Source organism: Camelus ferus, chromosome 1 (assembly GCF_009834535.1).
Source record: "Camelus ferus isolate YT-003-E chromosome 1, BCGSAC_Cfer_1.0, whole genome shotgun sequence".
Taxonomy (NCBI): Eukaryota; Metazoa; Chordata; class Mammalia; order Artiodactyla; family Camelidae; genus Camelus; species Camelus ferus.
The window spans coordinates 89,021,046-89,044,412 of NC_045696.1; the positions used below are offsets into that span (position 1 = coordinate 89,021,046).

At 36.6% G+C, this 23,367-nt stretch overlaps 2 protein-coding genes and 1 long non-coding RNA gene across 15 annotated transcripts in view; 1 reads left to right on the forward strand and 2 right to left on the reverse strand.

Moving 5' to 3' along the window:
• Window positions 1-2,307: 2,307 nt before the first annotated feature.
• Window positions 2,308-14,451, forward strand: TRIM59 (tripartite motif containing 59). Of its 10 annotated transcripts, none has more exons than XM_032485327.1 (4): window positions 3,047-3,172; window positions 4,129-4,206; window positions 8,922-9,011; window positions 11,299-14,451. In XM_032485327.1, the coding sequence occupies exon 4, from the start codon at window positions 11,302-11,304 to the stop codon at window positions 12,511-12,513; it is 1,212 nt and encodes a 403-aa protein (XP_032341218.1). In that variant the 5' UTR covers window positions 3,047-3,172; window positions 4,129-4,206; window positions 8,922-9,011; window positions 11,299-11,301; the 3' UTR covers window positions 12,514-14,451. The 10 variants fall into 10 exon arrangements, with proteins under 10 accessions (XP_032341214.1, XP_032341236.1, XP_032341231.1 ...); XM_032485334.1 differs by having other exon boundaries at window positions 3,123-3,246; XM_032485318.1 differs by lacking the exon at window positions 3,047-3,172 and adding an exon at window positions 3,216-3,334.
• On the reverse strand, window positions 3,299-5,424 carry LOC116665490. Its single transcript, XR_004322140.1, has 3 exons — window positions 4,958-5,424; window positions 3,773-3,886; window positions 3,299-3,387 (listed from the first exon to the last, which is right to left on the reverse strand). It is a non-coding gene; the product is annotated as an uncharacterized LOC116665490 (long non-coding RNA).
• Window positions 14,452-14,702: 251 nt separating the features above from the next.
• SMC4 (structural maintenance of chromosomes 4) overlaps window positions 14,703-23,367 on the reverse strand; it is a 35,491-nt gene continuing 26,826 nt past the window's right edge. For all 4 annotated transcript variants that reach the window (XM_032485238.1, XM_032485227.1, XM_032485234.1 and 1 more), the window contains 8 exons: window positions 23,027-23,153; window positions 19,718-19,907; window positions 18,453-18,597; window positions 18,003-18,176; window positions 17,373-17,555; window positions 16,995-17,227; window positions 16,276-16,459; window positions 14,703-15,840 (listed from right to left, as the gene is read on the reverse strand). In XM_032485238.1, coding sequence (XP_032341129.1) covers window positions 15,688-15,840; window positions 16,276-16,459; window positions 16,995-17,227; window positions 17,373-17,555; window positions 18,003-18,176; window positions 18,453-18,597; window positions 19,718-19,907; window positions 23,027-23,153 — 1,389 coding nt within the window. In that variant the 3' untranslated portion in view covers window positions 14,703-15,687. The remainder of the gene's footprint in view (window positions 15,841-16,275; window positions 16,460-16,994; window positions 17,228-17,372; window positions 17,556-18,002; window positions 18,177-18,452; window positions 18,598-19,717; window positions 19,908-23,026; window positions 23,154-23,367) is intronic.

A 23,367-nucleotide genomic window follows, 5' to 3' on the forward strand; every position in this document is an offset into this window, starting at 1 on the left:
AAAATGATTCTTAATGATAGTAAGTACAAGAGAAACTGTTAGGAGGAAAACTACTATTGAACAAAAGACATCCTTTTAGTTTTCTAAGTTGCATTCAGAGATAAGCTGAAAAGGACTGTGTGAAAATAAATTCTATATAATATATTCTAGTGCTTAAAACCGTATAGTTTATATATTTTTAGGTACTAATATCAAATTTGGGCTCAAACTCAGTTTAAGGCAATGCCATCATGGTTAGTAGGTTCTTCTCTTCTGAAGATGAGGTTTTTTTTTTTTTTTCTTCTAGATTGCTCTAAGATCTCTTCCAATTCCAAATCTCTGAGTCTGAATTCTACTGCATCATGCTGAGTGCTTCCCTCCTGCCCCACCCCCTGCCCCACCTCAGATAAAAGGACCTTCGAGAACTGTTGGGTAAATTCTCCTAGCTCACTGTCCTTAATTCACTGCCACTATAATCATGGCACCCATGTGGCTGTGCTTTCTTTGAAGTCCTGGAGATGAACCACAGATGCCTTATAATTTGGAAAATTGCATGTTCTCTTTACTATAATTCTGATGAGGCCAATGTGATGGGAGATAACAGAGAATTATTTAAACTCAGTAGCTATTAAAACCCCAAATCAGAAAATGTTTTAGCTTGCCTAGAGGGCACCTCTCTGTGACTGAGGCCTCCTGTTTTGGCTCTTGAGACAGAGAATGTCTAAGCAGGGAGTCTGAGCACCAAAATTCATATTTTATTGCCTCCTCTTCATATCACTTGTAAATAACTGCAAATATTTACATTTTATCCTTTTCCTAAATTCTTTCAAAAGGAGATTGGTGCAAGTATGTAGGTAGAGACCCAAAGCAGCTGAACTTTCTCTCCATCTTTTTTTTGGGTAACTGAGCAGCTTAGCACCTCTGATTTTTATGCTTATGGATTTTAAGCAAATACTTCTGCATCTGAGTGTCACTTCTTCTGTCTGGTCTTTCCAGGCCAACGTGATCTTCTGCAGAGCGCATGAATCGCAGTCCCCATGGCCCAGTAGGTCCCCTTGACTGCTGCTGCTGAGGCTGCCGTGGTTTCTGCAGGCTCCTGTAGCTCTCTGCCACTTCCCCGTCAGGCCAGGTTACAGAGATCTTTGGCAGCGTTGGGAACCAAAGGGCCTCTAAAGCAGTCTCCCTGTAGGAACAGATGTCGCCCTTCCTTTCAGGTGCCACTGCTTCCCTCTGCTGATGCTTGTCTATTTGGGAGCTAACAGACTTCTCTTTCTGCTTCTCCCAAACATTCAGCCTCTTCTCTTAATTGTTCTGTACCTCAATGGATTGAGGCTTTTTTGGAAAACAAACGCCAGTTAAGTTTAGTAAGAGGTACTCCTGCTTTCTTGCTACATACAAAACTCTTTTTAAGGGAAGGAAGTTCAGAGGAAAAACACAGGTGGAAAGTAATTATTGCTCAAAGCATTATACAGACCTGTGAATTCATTCTAGAGGTAATTACACTTAAAATTTTTAAAAATTATTAAGACTTTATTTTATTTAGGTTCACAGCAAAACTGAGGGGAAGGTACAGAGATTTCCCATGTATTTCCTGCCCTGCCCTCATGATAGTCTCCCACATCATCAACATTCCCCACTGGAGTATGGTACATTTGTTACAAGTGGTGAACCCACATGGACCCATCATAATCACTCAAGTCCCTAGTTAACATCACTGTTACACTTTTTTAAACAGAGAATAATTTTATAGAAATATGCTGCATTTATGGCTATGGAAGGATATTCACAACATACTGTTTTGACAGGAAGTTAAAAAACTATCAGGATGGTTTCAATGTTTAAATAGAAAAATCTATGTGTACGATAAAGTCGAAATGGATATATTGCACCGTGTAACAGAGGATATTTTGGATATCTCTGGAATCCACACATTATAAGCAAACTTTTCAGTAGTTGAATTGGTGAAGCCATCTGAAATTGACTCAGGACTCACTGATGTTAACCTTAATTTGGTTTATACCGTTTCATATTTTTCTGTAATTTACATGCCTAAGACCTGAAAGTACTGGCAATACACAGTATACCCAGGCTCATAGTTTTATTTAGCACAGCGGTAAATGCCTTCTAACTGCAGGAAAGAGAAGGAAGCTGTGAAGAGACTGTCTCTTGAGATACGGCTGGATAGTTTTTCAAGAAAAAAGAGGGAAAAGGATTACTGAACTGTATGTTTTCTTATTTCTAGGGGTTAAGAAGATGAAATAGGAACTTAGTGGAGAAACTGATTGGAAGCCAGAATTCTGTGCAACAGTCATGTTCAGGCAACAGCTTCATAAAGTGGAAAGAGGGACGGGGGCGGGAGGAAGAGTAGGGAGAGACGCAGGGTGACCGTCCCAAATGAGTCCTAAGGTTCCACCAGCCCTCCCAGGGTTCTCTTTAAGTACAAGAGAATTCTCAGTAATCAGAAGCCCCCTCCTCCTGTGCTCAACCTGGTAGTCTGGTGGGTTTCTGTCTCCAGATTCTGTAATCAAAGGGAAACCCGGGCTCAGGGGAGAACGGCGATCACCCACTGGGATGCGAGTGTTGTCAGAGCATCTCGGAGCGGGGAACCCATGAGGTTAGAGTGGAAGGTGCTGCGCTTTAAAGCCTAGAATCAGGCCGTGCCGGCTTGGCTCCAGGTAAAAAAAAAAATAGTCCTACCAATCTGTTTTTTAAGAACTCATCGGCCTCCACCAGGCCCCGCCTCTCCCGGGGCCCCTGGCGCCTTCCCGCTGCCACACGCGGAACTGCAGGCCAGGAGCACCGCGGCCAGAAGAACCCCGACACGCCGAGGCGCCTCCTGCGGCGCGCCTCGGGAGCTCCCGGGCGGCAGCCCGCGCCTAGTGCGCAGGCGCAGAAAGCTCTCCACGGCCCTCGCGCCAAGCCTCGCGATCACGCCCCCGCCTCGGCCGCAGCTGTCAGCAGTTTACTTTCGAACCTCGGCCCCGCGCTCTTTCCCATTGGCGGATGCCACGCAGTTGAAGGTTGCCGGGAGACTGCGCCTGCGTCTTGAGGCTTCGAAGCCCCGCCTGCTCTCGGCACCTGAAGGCCCTCAGGGCTGAGGAGGGCGGAGACGCCGAACAGTTCTCAGCACCCGGGCGGAGGCCGCAGAGCTCTCCCTCTGCCGGTGGTGTTACCCCGTTTCGCCGTCCCCTCTGTGAGTCTAAGGAACATCTCTTCTGGTCCGAGAAGGCGGCTGTGGCCCCTCATCTTTCCCTGTGGCGCAGGCTGGTATAGTGCATGTGTCTGGAGGAGAGTCGAGGCGCTTGATGTTGGAAAGGGCTGGCTTGGGTTCCGCGTCTCTTCCCTCCTGTCCCAGGTGGAGAGTTTGGGGAACCTCGGCTTCCTCCCTCCAATAGGGAACTTCTTTTCCTTGAGGAAGGAAGGCCCTCCTTAGTGGTGAGGCTGAGAGGGGCGGGATTCCGAGGAGCTGGGCGTCCTCGCTGGGGTTGGGAGCGGGGGACGCCAAGGCGCACTGGGAGATGCCCGGGAGGGTTTGTCATAAATCTTCGGGAAGGGGAAGGGGACTGCTGTTTTGAGCTCCTTCTTTGTGAGAGGTTATCGTTACTTTAGCAGGGTTAGGTGTAATTATGCCCATTTTACAGATGTGAAGCCTCAGTTCTGAGACACATTTAGGTAAAACTGACCCAGGGTGTCTCAGAATTTAAGTGGCAGAACTGAGAGACAGACAGACATATGGATGGGAATAACCTAAATCAATATTTATAATTTTAAGCTGGCAAAATCTTTCACTCACATGGATGTTTCTTGTCTTCCACTTAACTTTCAGCAGTCTGAAACGACCATGAATGTTTGCTCCGTCTTTGCCATTGTTGACTCATATTTTCAAGAGCTCGTAAGATACTTGACTCTGTAAAAAGAGGTCCTTTGTGACAGTTTATTTGGTCACAGAATTGTTGGGATTTTCATAGTACAGGTGATACCTCTCCTGCGGCTTCACAGCTGTTGATATTTGTAACGCTTCTTTTCTAAAAACACGAGGCTTAGGGAAGGTAAACAGCAGGCTGAAAAAACCATTCTCTGCGATACCGCACTTAACATTTTTTGAGAATGTAAATCTAGAACATTAAGATAAAATTATTTTAATTTTAGAATAAGAATAAAAGAATCTGTAAAGTTGGAGAAGATAAAAGTATATTCAAGTCTCCAAACCAGAAAGTCAACAAAGCGGTAAGTTATGGGCGATTAAGTGAATACCAAAGAAATTTTCAGTAAATTTTTACTGAGTGAATGATTTAAATTGTAAGGTGAAAATTTTAAATCTTGAAAAAAGACATAGATGTCTGTGATGTATAAAATTCAGACCATATAGACGGAGCATAAAGTGAAAAGTAAACAACTCCCTTATCTGACCTATACCTTAAAGTTAGTCACTGTTAACTCTCTGTGTACCCTCTACAAATTTTACAACGATGTGTGCATCTTAATATAGACACACACATTTAACACATAGAGATCTGCAAGTTGAATTTATTACTTATCTGGATACCTTTTTGCCATGCATGTCCATATTGGTCTTCATTCCTCTTTTATGAGCAAGTAGCTATCCTTTAAAGTGAGGTACCATAATTTAACTAGTCTGGCAAGGTGAAATTTTGATTTTAGGTTATGATAGTTTTAACATTGCTTTTCTGCAGACACATTGAATTTTTTCCAACCAAATATATAGTTCCACTTTGAAAAGTATAAAAAAGCAAAAAAAAAACCCTTAACTTCTCATTTCTGTTCCTGCTTAAGTGGCATTCAGTTTTTTAGTTTGTGTAAACAGTTTGACATCAAAATGCAGGGAAACAGTCCAAATGGGCAGAGTTAAAATCAGATCTGACCATAGGATTTTTTTTTTTTTTAATTTGAAAGCATTATGGTGATCCTTTATTATTTTTGTATATTTACATGTACAAAAGTTTTTTAAAAATCTTACCTTTAGATGTAGATGGTACAGTTGTAGTGTTTGTAAAGTAAGTCTTGAATTGCATACAGTGTGCTTTTTATCAGTTAGGGCCCCTGCGATGTGAGCCCCAGCCTGGGTGGTGACACCTCTTGAATTTTCCCAGACTTAGCTGACTCACACTATGAGTCCTAGAGCAAGCCAGCTAACTCTATAATGTGGCAAATTTTTCTTCAGAGGTTGTAAAATGTAATGAATGTTTTATAACCATTCATGCTTAGAGATGAAAGGCACTAGTGCATTAGGAAACTAAAACTTAATAGTTTACACAGAATAGTGATATTTTTGGTATTGCTTGATTCTCCATCATCTACTTGTAGTGCTGACCATCCATAATATGCTGGTTAGACATTGTGGAGGCTTCAAAGGAAATTAGCCCTCTGGAGAAAGACTGCATAAAAAGTTTAGAAATTCACTAGTGTGTTTGTTTTTGACATTTAAACACAAGAAATTTGTGAAATAATTTACAAGCAGATGATTTAGCTTCAGGTTTATTTCTGAAGAGATTTCTTTTTATATTCATATTTCTTGGTGACTTTTAAAAGGGAAGCAGGAAATCTTGAACTGAGTTATCAGTATGTACTTGGGCTTTTAGTACTCACTGGAGGAAGATAACATTTTATATGGGTTATTTTAAGTTTTTGCTTTTTAAAAGTATACGATAATACAAACTGATTCTAAAAGTAATTTGGCAGGGAAAGGGGTAATTGGCAAGACACATTTTTAAAGTTTTTAAAATATACATAAAATTTACCATTTTAACCATTTTTAAGTGTATAGTTCAGTGGCATTAAGTACATTTCATATTAAATATGTTCCACCATCTATCTCCAGAACTTTTTCATCTTCCCATACTGAAACTGTGACTGACTAAACAGTAACTCTCCAACCCTCTGCCCTCTAGCTCTGGGCAGCCACCATTTCACTGTCTGTGTGGACTGTGCTTATTGGTTTTTATATTATGTGCATTTTTCACATCTAATGTGATAGTGCAGTTTTCTCCATTGACCTGATTGAGTAATTTTCTGTTATTGAATTAACTTTACATTTCTGGGAAGAACCTTATTTGGTCCTGTACTGTATTCTTTTAATGTGTTCAGGGTTGATTTATTGCTAATACTGTGTTTAGGATTTTACATCAGTAATCATTTTTGAAATTGGTCTGTTTTTAGTTTGTGTTGTCAGGTTTTGGAATGGTATTATACTATCTTCAAAACAATTTGCAGGGAGAAAGGGAGGGTATAGCTCAGTGCTAGAGCGCATGCCCAGCATGCATGAGGGTCCTGGGTTCAATCCCCAGTACCTCCATTTGAAAAAAAAAAGCTAAAAATAAATAAACCTAATTACTCCCCCGCCAAAAAAAGAAAAGAAAAATTAAAAGAAAATGGTGAAGTTTCCATCTTGTGTTCTGGAGCAGTTGAACAAGAAATTGTTTCTTTACCACTTGAATTGACTCACTAGAGAAGCTTGCCCCCCCCCCCCCCTTTTTCCAGAGTAGCACTTTTCCAACTTGTGAATTTCTCTCAGGGTTTGCTTTATCTTTTCCAGGCAGTTTTGGTATTTGAACTGACACAGAATAATTTCTTGTAGATTTTCGAATAAAGTAACATAGAATTATGTAAGTTATTCTCTATCATTCTGGCTTTTTCTATGTTTGGTTTATTTCCTTTTTTTAATGCTAACTTGGTACATTTGTTGTTTCTTCCTTTCCCCCCTTGTTTGAGATAGTATAGTAGTCTATTGCTGCATAACTATCCCAAATCTTAGCAGCCTGAAGCAACAAAAATTCAGTTTCTTTGGGTCAGAAACCTAGGAGCAACTTAGCTGACTGCCTCCGGCCCATCGTCTCTCGTGAGGTTGCAGTCATTCCAGGATTTTACTGGAACTGAGATATCTTCTTCCAAGCTTACTATGTAGTTGTTTGAGGCTTCAGTTTCTTGGAGGATGTTAAATTAGAGGCCTTAGTTTCTTGCCACACCAGTGGACCTTGATCTCCTTACAACATGGCATCTTGCTTCCCTCAGTGAGAGTGATCTAAGAGAGGTGAAGAGAGAGTCAGAGCCATGGCCTTTTATTACAAAATCTTGGATGTGATAGCCTGTCACTTCTGCTGTATTCTGTTAGAAGCAAGTTACTGGGTCCAGCCCACACTCAGGAGAAGATTACAAAAGGATGTGACCACCAGGAGGTGGAGGTCATTGGGGGCCATCTTGGAAGCTGCCTATCACAGATAGCTAATGGCTTGTTTACTTATTTAAAGAGCCAGCTCTTGGATCTGTCAAGTCTAACAATTTTCTCTTTTCATATTCGTCATTTCTTCTAATTTTCCTAGATTGGTCCCCCCCTCCATTTTTTTTAAAGATGAATCCTTTCTATATTACTTTTTTTGTTTTGTAATGAAGGTATTTGGCTTCAACTCTGCCCTATAGAACTTTTTTTTAAACCCTGTAGATTTTGCTAAGAGTATTTATATTATTTCACATGAATAAATTGCATCTTGGCTGGGTAGGGAATTCTTTGGTCATATACTTTTCCTTCTAGACCCTTGTGAACATTGATTGCTACATTGTCTTTTAGCATTCCTTTTTGCTTTGGAGATGTTCTCGTTATCTACAGCTGTGTAAAAACCATCTGAAGGTTTGGATGGCTGCATGTCCAAGATGACTTTTTCAGTAATGTGTCTGGCACCTCATTGCTTCTCCACTTGGTCTCTCTTGCTGCAAGGTAGCTTAGACTTTTTATATAGTGAAGAGGCAGCAATCTGCCAGGCTAGCTAAGGTCTATACCCAGAACTGTCACTTGTACTATATACTGTTGGTCAGAGCAGTTATATATCCTGCCCAGATCTTTTTAAGAGGAGAATAGATTTCATCTCTTGATGGGGGAGTATGCAAAGTCACATCACAAACGAGCATATGTGGGAGCTAACTGTTGTGGCCATTTTTGGAAATCATAGTCTCCCAAGAGAATTTTGAGACCATTATGTTTTTGTTTTCTTTTTAGGCATCTTACTTTTCTGCCTTGATGCATATGGGATTGTCTTTATTTCTTTAAATTTTTAATAGTATGATAATAGTTGAAAGTAAGACAGCAGAATTAGGTTTATAATGAGAAACAGCAGCCTCCTCCCCTCACTCTCCCCACTTTTGATTCTTGCTCTCCAGAAGCAGTCACTTCCATTTCTTTTTAACTATTTCTTTTGGTATTGCTTCTCTATTTCTAAATAATTTGTCTTTAATGTGGTTTCTTGATTTTTTCACTTCTAGATATGTACTGACTTCTTGTAAGATTAGTTCTTAAACACTGTGAAACCTTCCCTTATTCCCTCCTCCTCCCTCCTCTCAATATAATTTTGTCATTTTCTTAGTTTGGGCTGTTACAACAAAAATACCATGACTTAAAAAAAAAAAAAGATACTGTAGACTAGGTGGCTTACACAACAAACATTTATTTCTTGCAGTTTTGGAGGCTGGGAATTCCAAGATCAGGATGTTGGCATGGTTGGGTTCTGGCAAAAGCTGTTCCTGGTTTGCAGATGGCCATCTTCCTGCTGTGTCTTCACATGGCAGATAGTAGAGAAAGACAGGGAGCAAGCCCTGTATCTCTCCTTGAAAGGGCACTAATCTCTTTCAAGAGTGCTCCAATCTCATGGCCTCATTACCTCCCAAAAGCTGTACCTCCTAATACCATTGCATTAAGGGTTAGGATTTCAACATACGAATTTTGAGGAGACACAAACATTCAATCCATAAAAGTCATACTTTTTGGTAAAATCATTACTTAATATTTATGACTAATAAGACAACTGAACAGTATCATGTACTATATAGTATTTTCTCTTTACATGATTCTGTCACTTTTCTCTAAATTTATTTTCTTGTTACCTCTCAATATGTTAAGACACATGAAATATTGTCAGTTCTTTTTATTTACTTAGACATTCCTTCTGGATTTCTCTCTTCTTCCTCCAAGTTATCCTCTACACTTGCTGCACAAACATTCAGGACTTCATTTCACAGTTATCCTGGTGAGAATTCTTACGTTTTTTCCCTCCCTGCAGGAGTTTCTTTAGAAAGAGTGGGTGAGGGGTGGTTCATTTTTGAGACTTTTCATGTCAAACTACTTTAGTCTACCTTCAAAACTTACTTACTTTCTCTGGGTGTATAATTTCCCTATTTTCCTGAGAATATTGAAGAATTGCTTGTCTTTTAGTTTCCAGTATTATTGTTACACACACACAGAGTACCTAAATTAAAGATACTCATCCCAGAAAATGTTCATAGGAAACATTTTTTTGCTCCTTTCCCGCCTGCTCAAGAGTCTAGGCTGGTTATGGAAAATGTTGCATAAAATTTCTTACTAGTTTCTAGAAGAACAACACCCCTAAGCAAGATAGCCACCTGTTTTCTGTGTCTTGGGCAGCAACCAGAGTCAGAAAGTTCCTGGCCTTACAAGTTATTTTCAACCCAGGCTTACTTCTGTTAGCCATTTCTCACTTCTCATGAATTTGTTGCCTAAAACCAGTTTTTAATAAATCATCTGGAAGAAGGTAGTCTGAGAACAGATTTGATTAATGTACTTCAAATTATCTACATATTTCTGATAAAATTTTATTAACTTTTACATGCTATGGAAGTAACTTTTGAGACCATATTTGCTTCCATTTTATGTAAATTCAAGAGATACTCTTTTTACAATAAAGTTGAGCTTTTGGGGGTCCTTAAATGGGTTCCCAGGGAAAATGTTGTTTTCTAATTTTTTGATAAATATAGGACTTTGGAGGGAAAGGTTGGATTCTGTTTTAGGGCCAATTTTTGGTACTTAAGCATTAAATAGCTTTAATATTAAATCTAAATTGAATGTACACTGCTCAAATTTTATTCCTTCCTTGCAAAGTGCTGTTCTGTTTATTCCTTCATTATGAATTCTGACATCACTGAAATAAACTGAGAAAATGTTTGTTTTTCTTGTGTGGTTTTCCTATGATTTCAGAGCTCTGTTAGGTATAGTTGTAGTCATAAAGATTTCTCAACATGTAGGCACTTGAATTTATTTGCAGTGAATGTCATCTTCTGTACTGTTGCCCAATTACTTTTGTTTCCTGGAATGCTTCACAGTTCAAGCTTCTTGGTCTCTGCCACATCTTGGCTCATTAGGGTTATTAATATTGTCAATCTGAATGGAATATTTTCCGATGGACTCTTGATAGAACTTTTCCTGAGCAAAGATTTTACAAAACTAAGATTTGACATTTTATTAACATTGGTCTCTTAAGGGATAGTGTTTATTCAGCCAATATGGAGTGAATGCCTATTGTGTGTCAAGTTCTGCACTCAGACACAATTCCTGCCCTTATTGCAGGCTTATATTCTAATATATAGAAAAATGTTACAAAATTCTTTTAAGTAAAATTCAGCTAAGTGCTAGAAAGTAGAAGTGCAGTGTGCTCAGTGAGATTAACAGAGGACCTAATCTGGGGAGGAGGTGGGAATCAAGTTGAGACTTGAATGAATAAGAGTTTGCTTTTGCAAATGGTGAAGGTAAGGCACACAGACCTAAGTCTAAAGAGGTTTTTATGTTTATTAAAAGTACAGTTATTTGTAGATGTTGTTTTCTCAAACTTTTAAAAGTTAGTTTTTATAGAGGAGGATTTGGTAAGCTTTATATTTTACATGAATGGCACTTGGGTTTTGTCTTGCTTTTTATGGTTCTTCAAACAGTGGTACAATTTGATTTTTCTGTATCAGAGCAAAGTAAGTTTTGAGGGATTGTGGCTTGCAGTGAGGATTAGGTATAAAGGAAGACTGTGAGGTGGTAGGATGAAAAAACGTCAGGCTTCTGTTGTTGGAAATGTCAATAATGGCTTGCGGAGAGGTTGTTATTTGTGTCAGAGGGGGTCTCAGAACTGTTGGTGGATTTCTTTCATGAGGAAAGATGACTAATGGTGTTCTTTACCACTAATGCTCTAGTGGTCAGTAATTCATAGTTACCACAATCAACACTTCCATCTTTCAAGCTTTTTTTGTTGCAAGAACTCAGAAATGTTTTTCCCTTCTAATTCTTTAAATTAGTATTGCTTCACAATATTATACTATGCTGATCCAGTGCTTTAAGCAGACATACTAGTATTCCATTCAAGAAGCTAAGAAATTTATGAAACAGTTAGAAGTTTAGTCACTTATTTTAGAAACTATCATTGAGCCACCTGGGAGTATGAATTGAAGAATGTAATTTTGCTAGGAATTAACTTGTTATTTCATATGTGCATGTGTCCTTGTTATTTGTAGACTTAAAGTACCTTTTTCTCTTGACAGGAAATGCACAATTTTGAGGATGAGTTAACATGTCCCATTTGTTACAGTATTTTTGAAGATCCTCGTGTACTACCATGCTCTCATACATTTTGTAGAAATTGCTTGGAAAACGTTCTACAGGCATCTGGCAACTTTTATATATGGAGACCTTTACGAATTCCTCTTAAGTGCCCTAACTGCAGAAGTATTATTGAAATTGCTCCAACTGGTATTGAATCTTTACCTGTTAATTTTGCATTAAGGGCTATTATTGAAAAGTACCAGCAAGAAGACCATCCGGATATTGTCACCTGCCCTGAGCATTACAGGCAGCCATTAAATGTTTACTGTCTACTGGATAAAAAATTAGTTTGTGGTCACTGCCTTACCATAGGTCAACATCTTGGCCATCCTATAGATGATCTTCAGAGCGCCTATATGAAAGAAAGGGACACACCTCAAAAACTGGTTGAACAGTTAACAGACACACACTGGACAGATCTTACTCGTCTTATTGAAAAGCTGGAAGAACAAAAATCTCATTCGGAGAAAATGGTCCAAGGTGATAAGGAAGTTGTTCTCCAGTATTTTAAGGAGCTTAGTGATACATTAGAACAGAAAAAAAAATGTTTCCTAACTGCTCTTTGTGATGTTGGCAATCTGATTAATCAAGAATATACTCCACAAATTGAAAGAATGAAAGAAATGAGAGAGCAGCAGCTTGAATTAATGACATTGACAACATCTTTACAAGAAGAGTCTCCACTTAAATTTCTTGAAAAAGTTGATGATGTCCGCCAGCGTGTGCAGATCTTGAAACAAAGACCACTTCCTGAGGTCCAACCTGTTGAAATTTATCCCCGAGTAAGCCAAGTATTGAAAGAAGATTGGAGCAGAACAGAAATTGGACAAATTAAGAAACTTCTCATTCCTGAAATGAAAATTTCTTCAAAAAGGATGCCATGTTCCTGGCCTGATAAAGATAAAAAAGAAGTTGAATTTTTTAAGATTCTAAACATTGTTATAGTTACACTAATTTCAGTGATACTGATGCTGATCCTCTTTTCTAACCATCACATAATAACTTTTTTAAATGAAATCACTTCAGTATGTTTTTCTGAAGTCTCTCTATCTGTTTACCAAAGTTTATCTAACAATCTGCATGATTTAAAGAATATACTGTGTCACACTTTATATTTACTGAAGGAATTCATGTGGAAAATAATTTCTCGTTGAAAATTCAAGTCTGAATTATTTAAATAGGCTTATTCTATACAGCAGAGACTAACAACCACAGTTAAACGGAGGAATGGGGTAGCATGGATAAATAAAATAGCAAGCTAAACATTATTAGAGTTGTAACAAATATAGAAATGTTAAACCTTTTATGCTTCTGTTGAATAGAAAGTGTCATCAAAAGTTAGAAATGAGACAGAATGTCTGGTTTTCTGAAAACCAGAATAAAATCTGGTAATTACTTGATTTGAGTATTAATACATTATCCCACTTTTACTGGTTTGAGAGGTTGACAATATCACTGTGATATTTAAACATTCTTGTACTAATACTCTTTTAGCATTATATACTGCAGTGGTTGGCTTTGCACTTCTGTGTATATGTAGCTTTTAATTAAAAAGTGAAATCCTGAAAGGTGTAAGCCTTTATTTTGATGTGGCTTGACACTTGAATGGGCAAATAAGGATGGTGAGAAGAGGTTTTAAATTCAAGCAGCAAAATCTCAAAGTGATAGGGGTTGCTTATGTTAAAAATGTCTTTGATCAGATGTACCTGATCCACACATTAATGTGTTTTAGGTAAACTTAAGAGCCTTAAAATGTTTATCAACATTCATTCCTAATTAAATTATTGCTTTTGGAAATCCAAAGTGTTGTTAGGGACCAAACAGTAACATTTTCTAACCCTTGTTATTCTGTGGTTTGTGTTAATTTATTTTAGGATTGTATTCGACTTTTGTGCAGTCTTCAGTCTTGTCAGTCAAATCAGTTCTTGGATAAAAACTCTGAAACATGGTACTAGAACAGATATTACTGATATATTCCACCCTTATCAGACTGACGGCATCATGTTCTGCATGTCTTTAAAATTGTCTTAAATTTTCTGTCAAACTTTCTCTTACTCTAATGCCAAAGTATCAATAATCTTACGTTCTTGAATTTTGGTATAAAGGGAGCCTACTTTAAGTCAAATCCCTTTGATTTAGTTCCCTTTTTATTAACAGGGACTGGAGTTGTGGTGCTTTGTGGTAGGACTTTTTGCCTCTCTGTCCATACAACCCTAAGTGCAAGCTCATTTGCTTTCCAGAAATTCCAAATTAGCTGTTGTTCTTAGATCACATCTGCAGTTCAGACTTCCCAGGTCGGATTAGGGAATGCTCCTGCTCCTATAGATAACATGGCTGTAATCAGGACACCAGTTCTAAAATATTCCTAATGTCTTATCTGCTGAGAACAAATCTGAGTAAGAAGATGCTTGGCTGTATTGTCAACTTATGATCAGAATCAGAATAGCATGATTAACTGTTGTGTGGGCAAAGAACATTTGGAGGGTATAATGGAGGTATTCAGCTACACACTCACTGTAGACTGAAGTTGCACTGATTTAAGTACTAGTCACAACATAAATGCCATGTACGTTTTGGAATACATGTGTAAGTATTAGTAAGCACTGAAATGTGCCAAACATTTAATCTCACATTTGTGAAGTAGGTATTAACCCTTGCTTTTTGTAGATGAGGAGACAGACACTAAAGTGCTTGCTCAAAGCCATATATCTAGTATATGAAAGACCCAATGTATTCTTTAGAGTTCATCTGTCGTGCTACCTTTAAAGGATTTAAGCCAAGATTTTTATTAAATTAGAGTTTCTAATCTATGTCTAAGAACTACACTAAAAATTGAAGTGTTTTAGGTTTGACATTAATATTTTGTAACTTGCCAGTTTTTAGTAGACAAAAGTTTATTTTTGGATACTTTCTATGTAGTGTGCATGAATACAGTCAAGGATACAAATAACTGATTCTTATAAATGCTGTTCTCTTTTGTATTTTTACCAGGAGGATGAGATTGTAAAATTTAAAGTATATAATCTTGAAATATTTCTCAGGTTTATGTATAACAAAAGTATGTATTTTAATAAACTCATTTTGGTATTTTATTTGCATTGAGTGGCTTAATATAAGGTGCTCAAACTCAGGAGCAGTTGGTTGCTTTGGAATTTTCATATTGGCTATGGGCTATTATCTGTAACTCTTAAAGTTAATACTAAGCTCTTCTACTCCATTGGTTATTAAAATATATTAATTCCATTCACCTCTGCGCTCACCAATATAAAAACGCTTGATTATATTATACTTCCCCCTGTTACTTTTCCCTTGTATAATCTTGATTTAAAACAACTAACCATGCTTGAGTTTTAGATCTTGTTTTATTTAAGTCCATGGTAATGTATTTACATTTTTAATAGCTATGTTATGATACAAACTGTCTTTGTTGGAGCTTTTAGTACTTTTAAACGATGGTGCACTGAATAAGGAGATAACTCTTAAATTCCTCAGGATCAGTATCTAGAAATTGAATAGCTAAGGCAAAGACTTTTGATTCAATACCAAAATTTCTTCTGAAAACCAAGTGGCTGCCAACTTATTTCCAGGAGCATTATAATATTCTTGAACTAATAAGAGTGTAACACAGCAACAACAAAAAACCCTTGACAATCTGATGGGCACACAGCACTCTATCTTAATTTCCATTTATACTAAGAAATTAATCCTTATATGCTAGTTATTTCAGACAGTGTCTCAGTTTGCTGGCTCTTCTGCAAGCGTTTCAAGCACATCAGGTTTTAGAAAAGAATGTATAATATTTAAGTTCTCATCCTTATAATTCAGAATGACTGGTTTAAAAAAAAATGTTCCCAGTCTGTGGGTTGTAAATAGTGATTATCTAAATTAAATTAGTCAGTTAAGTAGAATACCTTAACATTTTTACAACAGTAGTTGGCAGGCTTTTCCAGCGTGGGTCATAGGTCCAGGAAGATGTGCTTCAGGTCTTGGTACTGTGATCTACTTTAGAACTTTACTACTTATCAACATTTTTAAACTCTGCAGGTAGCAGTTTGGAACTAAGGGCAAGTTACCTGACCCTCCAGGCATTTTACTTTCTCCAAAGTTGTCTGCTTATAAAATTGTCAGATTCTTACAATCTCCTAGAAGCAGGTATAGAGAATATTTTATTGGACTTGTAGCATGTCTCTTAACAGCATAAAATGGTAACCAGTTACACGATCCAGTTTAGGAATATGTATTTTATACAATTTATAACTCTTTACAAATAGTAAAAATATGCTGAATCTATGCTGATTCAATTTGAGGAATCTTAAGTATAAACAAATTTAACAAAGTCCTTTAGATGCAATTTCTTTTGGGTTTACTGCAACACTTTTTGTTATATTGTATGTCTTGTAAATTCCAATAAGTCTATCTGAAATCTCAAACATATTATTTCGAAGAGAAATTATTATGAACTGGGCATTTTTTGTTTGTTCCTAAAAAGAAAGAAAGAATAAATTAGAAAAAATAAGTAATATGTAAATCATAATAAATATCTAAGTTTTACTTCCCTGATACATTCTTGGGCAATAAATTCAACACTGATAATTAACATGAACAAGAATGATGATAATAATTCATGAAACAGTATTTGGGTTTGAGAACAATTTGGGTCCTTGGTGGAAAAAAGATCTAGGAGGACTGGAGATTCTAGCTGTGTTTCTGCTACTAATTTACATTATCCATTTATATTTTACTTTTTCAAAATGGAACTATTTGGCTTATATAAACGACTTGGTCTCCTTTGATACCATGAAACGTGGGATTAAAGAATAGGGGAAAAAAGCTCAAAAGAAGTCAAAGAATTCCATGTGTAATGTTTAGAGAAGCCATAAAATTTTCAGAATGAAAACCTCTAAATGATTACTTACATATATGTAAAATGCAACAATGGACACATTTTTGAAATCAAGGGCTGCATCAATCTCATCCATGAAGTACAGAGGAGTGGGTTTGTAGTGGTGAAGAGCGAATACTAAAGCCAATGAACTAAGCGTTTTCTCTCCTCCTGAAAGGTTGAAGATCTTCTTCCAACTTTTCTTAGGTGGTCGAACACTGAAATAATTAAGAAAATCTCTTTATAAGTCAAATTACTCATAAAACTGAAGTGAAGACTTCATGATTTGTTTCCTATAACTGGCTTCTACCACCTTCTTTGGGAATCTCTAATTTGTATTTCACTGATTAAGCTTTTGGGGGGTTCTTTTATAACAATGTTATTGGAGGATGACATAAGAACACCTACCAAAAATTTAAGATTTAAACAGCAGGCCAGCAAGTAATTCTTGCTACTCTTCCCCTGTTTCCAATGCAGTTTTTTGCTTTGTAATTTGAAAATCCTGATGTTAAACTGAAATGGCTTGAAAATTAAAAGATGAACTAGACAAATATTCTGTAAAAGCAGGTATTTACAGTTTGCCTAGAATTGAAGCTGTAAACTGCCAAAATGTAATCAAACTAATATTTATCGAATAAATCAAGTTGTAGACCTAACCTTCACATCCTACCCCTAAAAAATACTAAGTTTGGAGACTATGTAGAGGTATATAACAGAAGGAGCCAAAAACTCAGCATATGTGTAATTACAAACCTGAACATGATTCCTTCAGAGAAAGGATCCAAGCTGTCTACAAGCTCCAGCTCAGCGTCACCTCCCAAAGTAAGCATTTGGTAATTTTCCTTTAACTTATTTGTTATTACATAAAAACCTGCCATGAATTCATTAAGCCTTTGTTTCCGAAGATCCTCATATGCCTGTCTAAAATTATCTCTTTCATTAGTAATTCTGTCCAATTCTGCTACCCGTTGTAAATATAACTCTTCCTATGAAAATATGAGAAAAACATCTGTTCAGTTATACATTTGAGATGAGAATTAACACTACTAATTATATAAAATTAAAGGCTACAATTTAGACTAAGGAGTAAAGAGACTTTCTGACCATTACACATGAATAGATCATTCGTACCTTCTTTTTATACTCTGCAATGGCACCAAGGTTTGGTTTCATTTCATGACATTGAGCTTCCAAAAGCGCAATCTGATTTGTTATAGAGTCTGGGTTTTTGATTGCTTCAAGATCCTCTGGGCTTAGAACTAAGATCTCTTCAACAGGATTATCTTCTATGGGATGCAATGATATTTTTGCAATCTAAAAGTTTAATTTAGATGAGTGTTAGAAAAGGAACAATATTATAATTCATTGCTAAAAATAAAACCCCCCAAATTAATATGACAAATTACCTATCTATTAGAACAACATATACTAAGAAGTGGTGATTAATCTGTGTATCAACTATTTTTCAAAGGACTTGAAGAAAAACAGTTGTAGTGTTCCCAAATGTTCAGATAGCCTTTTGTTAAATCCATTATCAGCCCTGGGGTGAAAATGTTGACTAATTCAAACCATTACCCATATCTTTCTGTATGTAATAACTATATATTGTTCATTATGTCACCTATAAACCTGAGAAGTGATTATATATAATGAAATTAAGAATCACAACATACCTTAAAAACATACACAAAAACCCCAGCCAGCCCTTTTCCAAAAGAATATTTTAAAGTTACACTTAACAAACAGTAATAATTGGCTCACCTCTTTTTGCCAATATTTTATTTTAGAATTATGTTCACTAATGTGACCATCTATTTGTTCGAGTTTCAACTTTATACTAAGTGCATCTTTCTGAAGAGCGTGTTCATGTTCTTGAATTACTTTTAGTTCTTGAAGTAGGTTACGATGTTCTTTCTGGATCTCTGGTAAGGACTCCTAAAAACCAAGAAGAGCTGCTACAGATGATCTTCCCAAATAGAACAGGAATTTTCACATTAGAAAGATGAAGAAATTAGCAATCTCTCCCCATTCCCCTTTCATTTAAAGTTAAAATGTTTTTATTTATAGAAAAGCTACAATACAGTATTCATTTCTACTGTACAGATAAGTTAATATAGTTATGTTTTAACCTACTGAGTGTTTACTATGCAAGGTACTGGTGTCATCTATAACTTAGCTGCTTCAAATTCCATCCCCTCCCCCTTGTCTTACCTCTGCAGCATTTGTATTCTTTATGACCTCTGTTGCTTTGTCCTCAAGACTTTTGAGCTCTGCTGTTAAGTCATTTACTTCTTTCTCAGTATCTTTTATTTCTTTCTCTGTGCGAAAGACAGAGTCTTGTGCTTTTTTAAGATTTCTAAACAAGCAAAATGATGTATTAAAAATGTGGTAATGTGTGATTTGTTATACTGCTTCTGAAAACCTACCAAAGAACTTTTCAAGACATTAATGTGACATTTTTTCTATCAAAGATTTTAAAATTTATGATTTACTAAAATCCTTAAATTGTTTTTATATGTTTATACATATACTTGTGGGATGTATATTTTATGAAACTCTCAGTATAAATTAATGCCTTATGTAACCTTTGCATATCATCCAATGTTAGACTATGAAGCAAAGTTGTTCACTGGATTATTATATTCTTGTCATTTTGTTATATGATTGGAGATTCTTAAGTATTGACACTCATGAAGATTTACCTTCAAATAAATAAATACCTCTTGGTTCAAGTCAGGACAAACAAGTGCTGAAGGGGGGAGGAGCAGGGGATGGGATGACGATGACAATGACAAAACACACAACTATTTTTTCCCTTAAATAAAGTTACTTCTACTTTGATAATTGTTTAAGCAAAACAAATGGCTTATTAAGAGCCTTATCTCTGAACAAAAGACACTGCAGTAACTGAATAATCAGACAATCAATGTGCAACCAATATAATAATTTTAAGACAAAAGAAACAGCTATTTACATTTCAACATTTTATATACATACTTAGCTTTAATTATTATAGAAATACTTTAATACTCTAAAAATTAGTGAAAAACAAGATCTATTTTGAATGTACTAAAAACTTTTTGGGACAATGGAATAATCTGGTTAATTAAAAATTTAAGTTATTAAGTCAATTTTGCTAAGAGATCTCATCTTTCTTATTCTCCTAAGACCTAGATCTGTTTAAATGAATCACCATCTACTCCTCTAAGCCAGAGAAACAAAGTTCTGATTTCTATGTTCTCCTAACAAGGGCGTTATATAACCACACTTTGCCAAGGCATACCTGTTTTTCAGTTTTAAAACACTGGTCAATGGTGTTTATTATAGGTGTCCACCTATTAAAATCCTACTAGGTAATAACACGTCAGAGAGGCTTAATAAGCAACAGTACCAGAAACATTTAATGGACATTAAACATTAACCCCTTTTCAAATGTGGATGTAGGGAAGAGGAAGACAACAGTATGCATACTCTACCTGTCAGCAGTCTTGATTGCTACTTGGGCTTTAGTAATAGCAGAAGCACATTCGTCTAATTGCTTATTTATTTTATCAAGTTTGTCTTGTTGGGCCTTAAGTTTATGGTTATTAATTTCTACGATGATATTGTGTAATCTTTTAACCTCAGCTTCCACTTTACCAGCTCTCTCAGCCACATTGTCATATTCTGGGGGAAAAAAAAATTAATTCGTGTTTCTAGGCTAATAGGCATCACGGATTAGATGTACATCTCTTCAATCAATATTACTTAACCTGATGCATACAAAAGAAATTTAAGATATCTGAGGAAACATATCTCAAAAACAAAACAAAACACAAAACCCACAATACCCTATGTCAAAACAAAAGGCACTGTAACAACACATGGTTAAATTCTCTGGCTAAGTTGTGAACATAATTCGTTTCTTAATGGGTGCATGCCCTGAAGCTCTTTTCAAAAAGATTCTTTAGGGTACTTTCTTGACTGTTGGTCTTAATGATTTTTACCCTTAGATAGGCTACGTGCCTAACTATTGCCCACGGTGCAGAAATTGTGGTTATTTTATTCTGCTAACCTAGAGTTCTACTCTTTATAACAAAAAAAGTGGGGGAGATAGAAGTGGCATTTTTCTCTGTGGCACAGAAAGCCGTAAGTTATACTCCTAGATTCCCGTGTACCTAGGGCTCACACATAATTTAGGTCCATTTAATCAAAAGAATTCACACAATTTGGATGGCAAAAGTGATGAACTGAATATGTTTCTGCTGGTGGTCATGGAAAAGCTTGAGTTTTCTTGGTAGTGTTAGTGGCTCTAATGTTCACTCAAAAGCTTTGTGAATATTGACAGGCAGTGGCATTAACTCTGATGGTGTAGATTATAGTAGGTACAAATGTGCTTCTGCTGTTGTCAGTTGTAGTGTCATCTTCCCAATTTGAAAGATGACTTTTCCCACTGTAGAAGAGGCAGTATAGCTTGTTTGATGGCTCTGCAGAGTTGCTCTGGATATTCTTGAAGGTTCAACCTAAAATTTTTCTTAAGCCATCACAATTACTCTATAAACAATCTTACTCTCTTACACACACGCACTACACAAATCCTACTTACAACTGGCCAGAGTGGATCCTACTCTCCATAGGTGAATCATAACCACTATATATATATACAGAAGGATGAGTAAATGTAAGTTCAAGCTATCAAGAATACCTAGAAAGGTAGAGAAACCGAGCCAACTTATGCAATGAGATTCCCATAAAGCTCCTAATGGGAGGTATATAACATTTAGCATAGGAGAAAGGAGGTAGGGTTTGATGAGAGAAAAAGATTAGATAAAGGCTTAACTATTGCTTCCTCTCTTCTCTTCTGTTAGGTAGGTTGGAATTTCAGTATTCTCCAAATCTCACAACTGTTTATCTTTTTGTCTTAATTATCAGAGAATTCTTTAGCCTGATATTTTGACCCATCTATTATTCATTTTCTGGTTTTAACATTATTATTTTAGTGGAGGTACTGAGGATTGAACCTAGGACCTTGTGCATGCTAGGCATGCGCCCTACAACTGAACTATACCCACCACCCCAACCATCTATTGAGTTTAATTCCAACCTCTATTTTTTATACTTCTGAGATTACCGCTTGGCTCTTAAAAAAGCCAAGTAAAACAAAGCCTTGCCTTTTTTCGGTCTTCTGAATCTCCTTTTTTCCTAAGGATACTAAGATACTGTATTTATTGAAGGAGATTTTTGCTCACAGTGGTGACGTTCTCTGTGGCTGAAGTTCCATTAGGCTGCCTGTGTGCTTGGTTCCCTGCGCTCCCAGCTGCTGTGGAATCTGGCACCATGACTTATACTGGGTGATGGGCCAGGTATGTAACTGGAAAGGGTTCAACCCTTTAAAACATCTTTTTCCTTATTTTTAACTATCTGCCATGCATAAAAAATTAAAAAAAAAAAATCTATAGTAGCATGTCTATTAGAAGTAGGAGGGAAAAACTGACATTACATAATTTGTAATTTTATACCACCTTGCTCCCCTTCTCTATACATTAGCCAGAGATTTTTAAAATCTAAATTAATATAAAATGAAGTATTTAATCTTAAAGCCACACTTGCAGAGATGGGCCTCCATGTTAGACATTAACAGAGTCTACTAATAATAGCCAGCATTTCCACGAGAGGAGATATAAAGCCACAGATCCCTTTTCAAACAAGAATAAAATACAGATTTCTATAGTCTCTCTGTTAAAGTGTTGCTATAAATGACAAAGGTATGTACTTTGGTGTTTTAATTGACCAATAGATTCCATCAAAGCAGTCACAACAAATATTGTAGGTATTGTGGGGAAAGAGGAGTAGGGTGAAGTTCTTGCATCTGCAAGAACAAAATGTGGATCCAAAATAAATGCAAAGAAAAAAAATTCCTGTTAGATTATACCACTTCCCTGTACATCACTCTTCAATGGCTTTCTATTTCACCTGGAGACATGGCCTGTAAGGCTCTATTCTCTGGATTCTTCCATCCTTTACTCTAACCACTCTGGCTTCCTTGTGTTCCTAGAAACTTCTGGCATACTCGTGCCTCAGGGGCTCTACTTGGTCCTCTCTATTCTTCTTGGAATGCTCTTCTCTCAAATATCTATATCTGCACTCATATTTTTGGGTCTCTGCTCAAATACCCATAGCAGCGGCCTGTCTAACTGCTGCATCTATCTGGACTCCCCCATCTCCATCCCATCCTATTTTCCTGGTTCCTAAGCAATGTATTTGTTTAGTTTTCCCATCTCCTAAGTGTGAGTTCCTTGAAAAGAGGGACTTCATTTTTTTCCCTGCTCGATCAACAGCACCTAAAACAAAGCTTGGTCAGTAATAGATGCTACTTGAGTGAATGCCTCAAGATTAGAAATGCAGGTGAATATGACGACAAAAACTTACATTTGGATAATTGCTCCAACTCCACTCCAACTAGTTCTTTGGGATAAACAATCAGTACTTGCCTTCTTTTGCATGGGTTCCAGAATCAAACTGCCTTGGTTCTGAATTCCTATACCACCACTATATGCTGTGTGACCTTGGGCAAATTATATAAATCAGTCTGTCTCAGTTTTCTTATCTGTCAAATTAAGTACTTAATTTAATAATTCTTTATAACTTTCTGAGAATGAAATAAAAACCATAAACAGAGTGGTCACTCGTATATAATATATGTAAGCTGCTACTTTTTATTCTACAAACTGCTATGTTAAACATTTCAATTACAAACCTGTGTTTGACCATGGAGGGAAAAAGTCTGTACCCTTTATTAAACATACCTGTTTTGAAAGCACTAACATTTTCTTCTAGCAATTTCTGCTTTCTTTTGTCAGGGGCTGTAGCAAGAACATTAGCTTCAAGTTCCTTAACTTGGACATTCAAATATTCTTCTTGCTCCGATAAACGCTACAGAAATGTTTCCACATGCAAGGTCAGTATTTTAACTTATTAACAGTAACATTTGCTTTACAGTTTAAATTAAAAAAAAAAAAGGCACTTAAAATCTTTAAGAAAAAGATGAAAACTAACAGGAAAGGGGCAGAAAACATGAATAATTAATATAAAGATTGAAAATGACCAACAAAACACATGAAATGTGTAAATTCATTACAAAGATAAG

Bases quoted from the DNA above. Each gene is read 5' to 3' on its own strand.
- TRIM59 (XM_032485323.1), top strand. From the start codon at position 11,302: ATGCACAATTTTGAGGATGAGTTAACATGTCCCATTTGTTACAGTATT.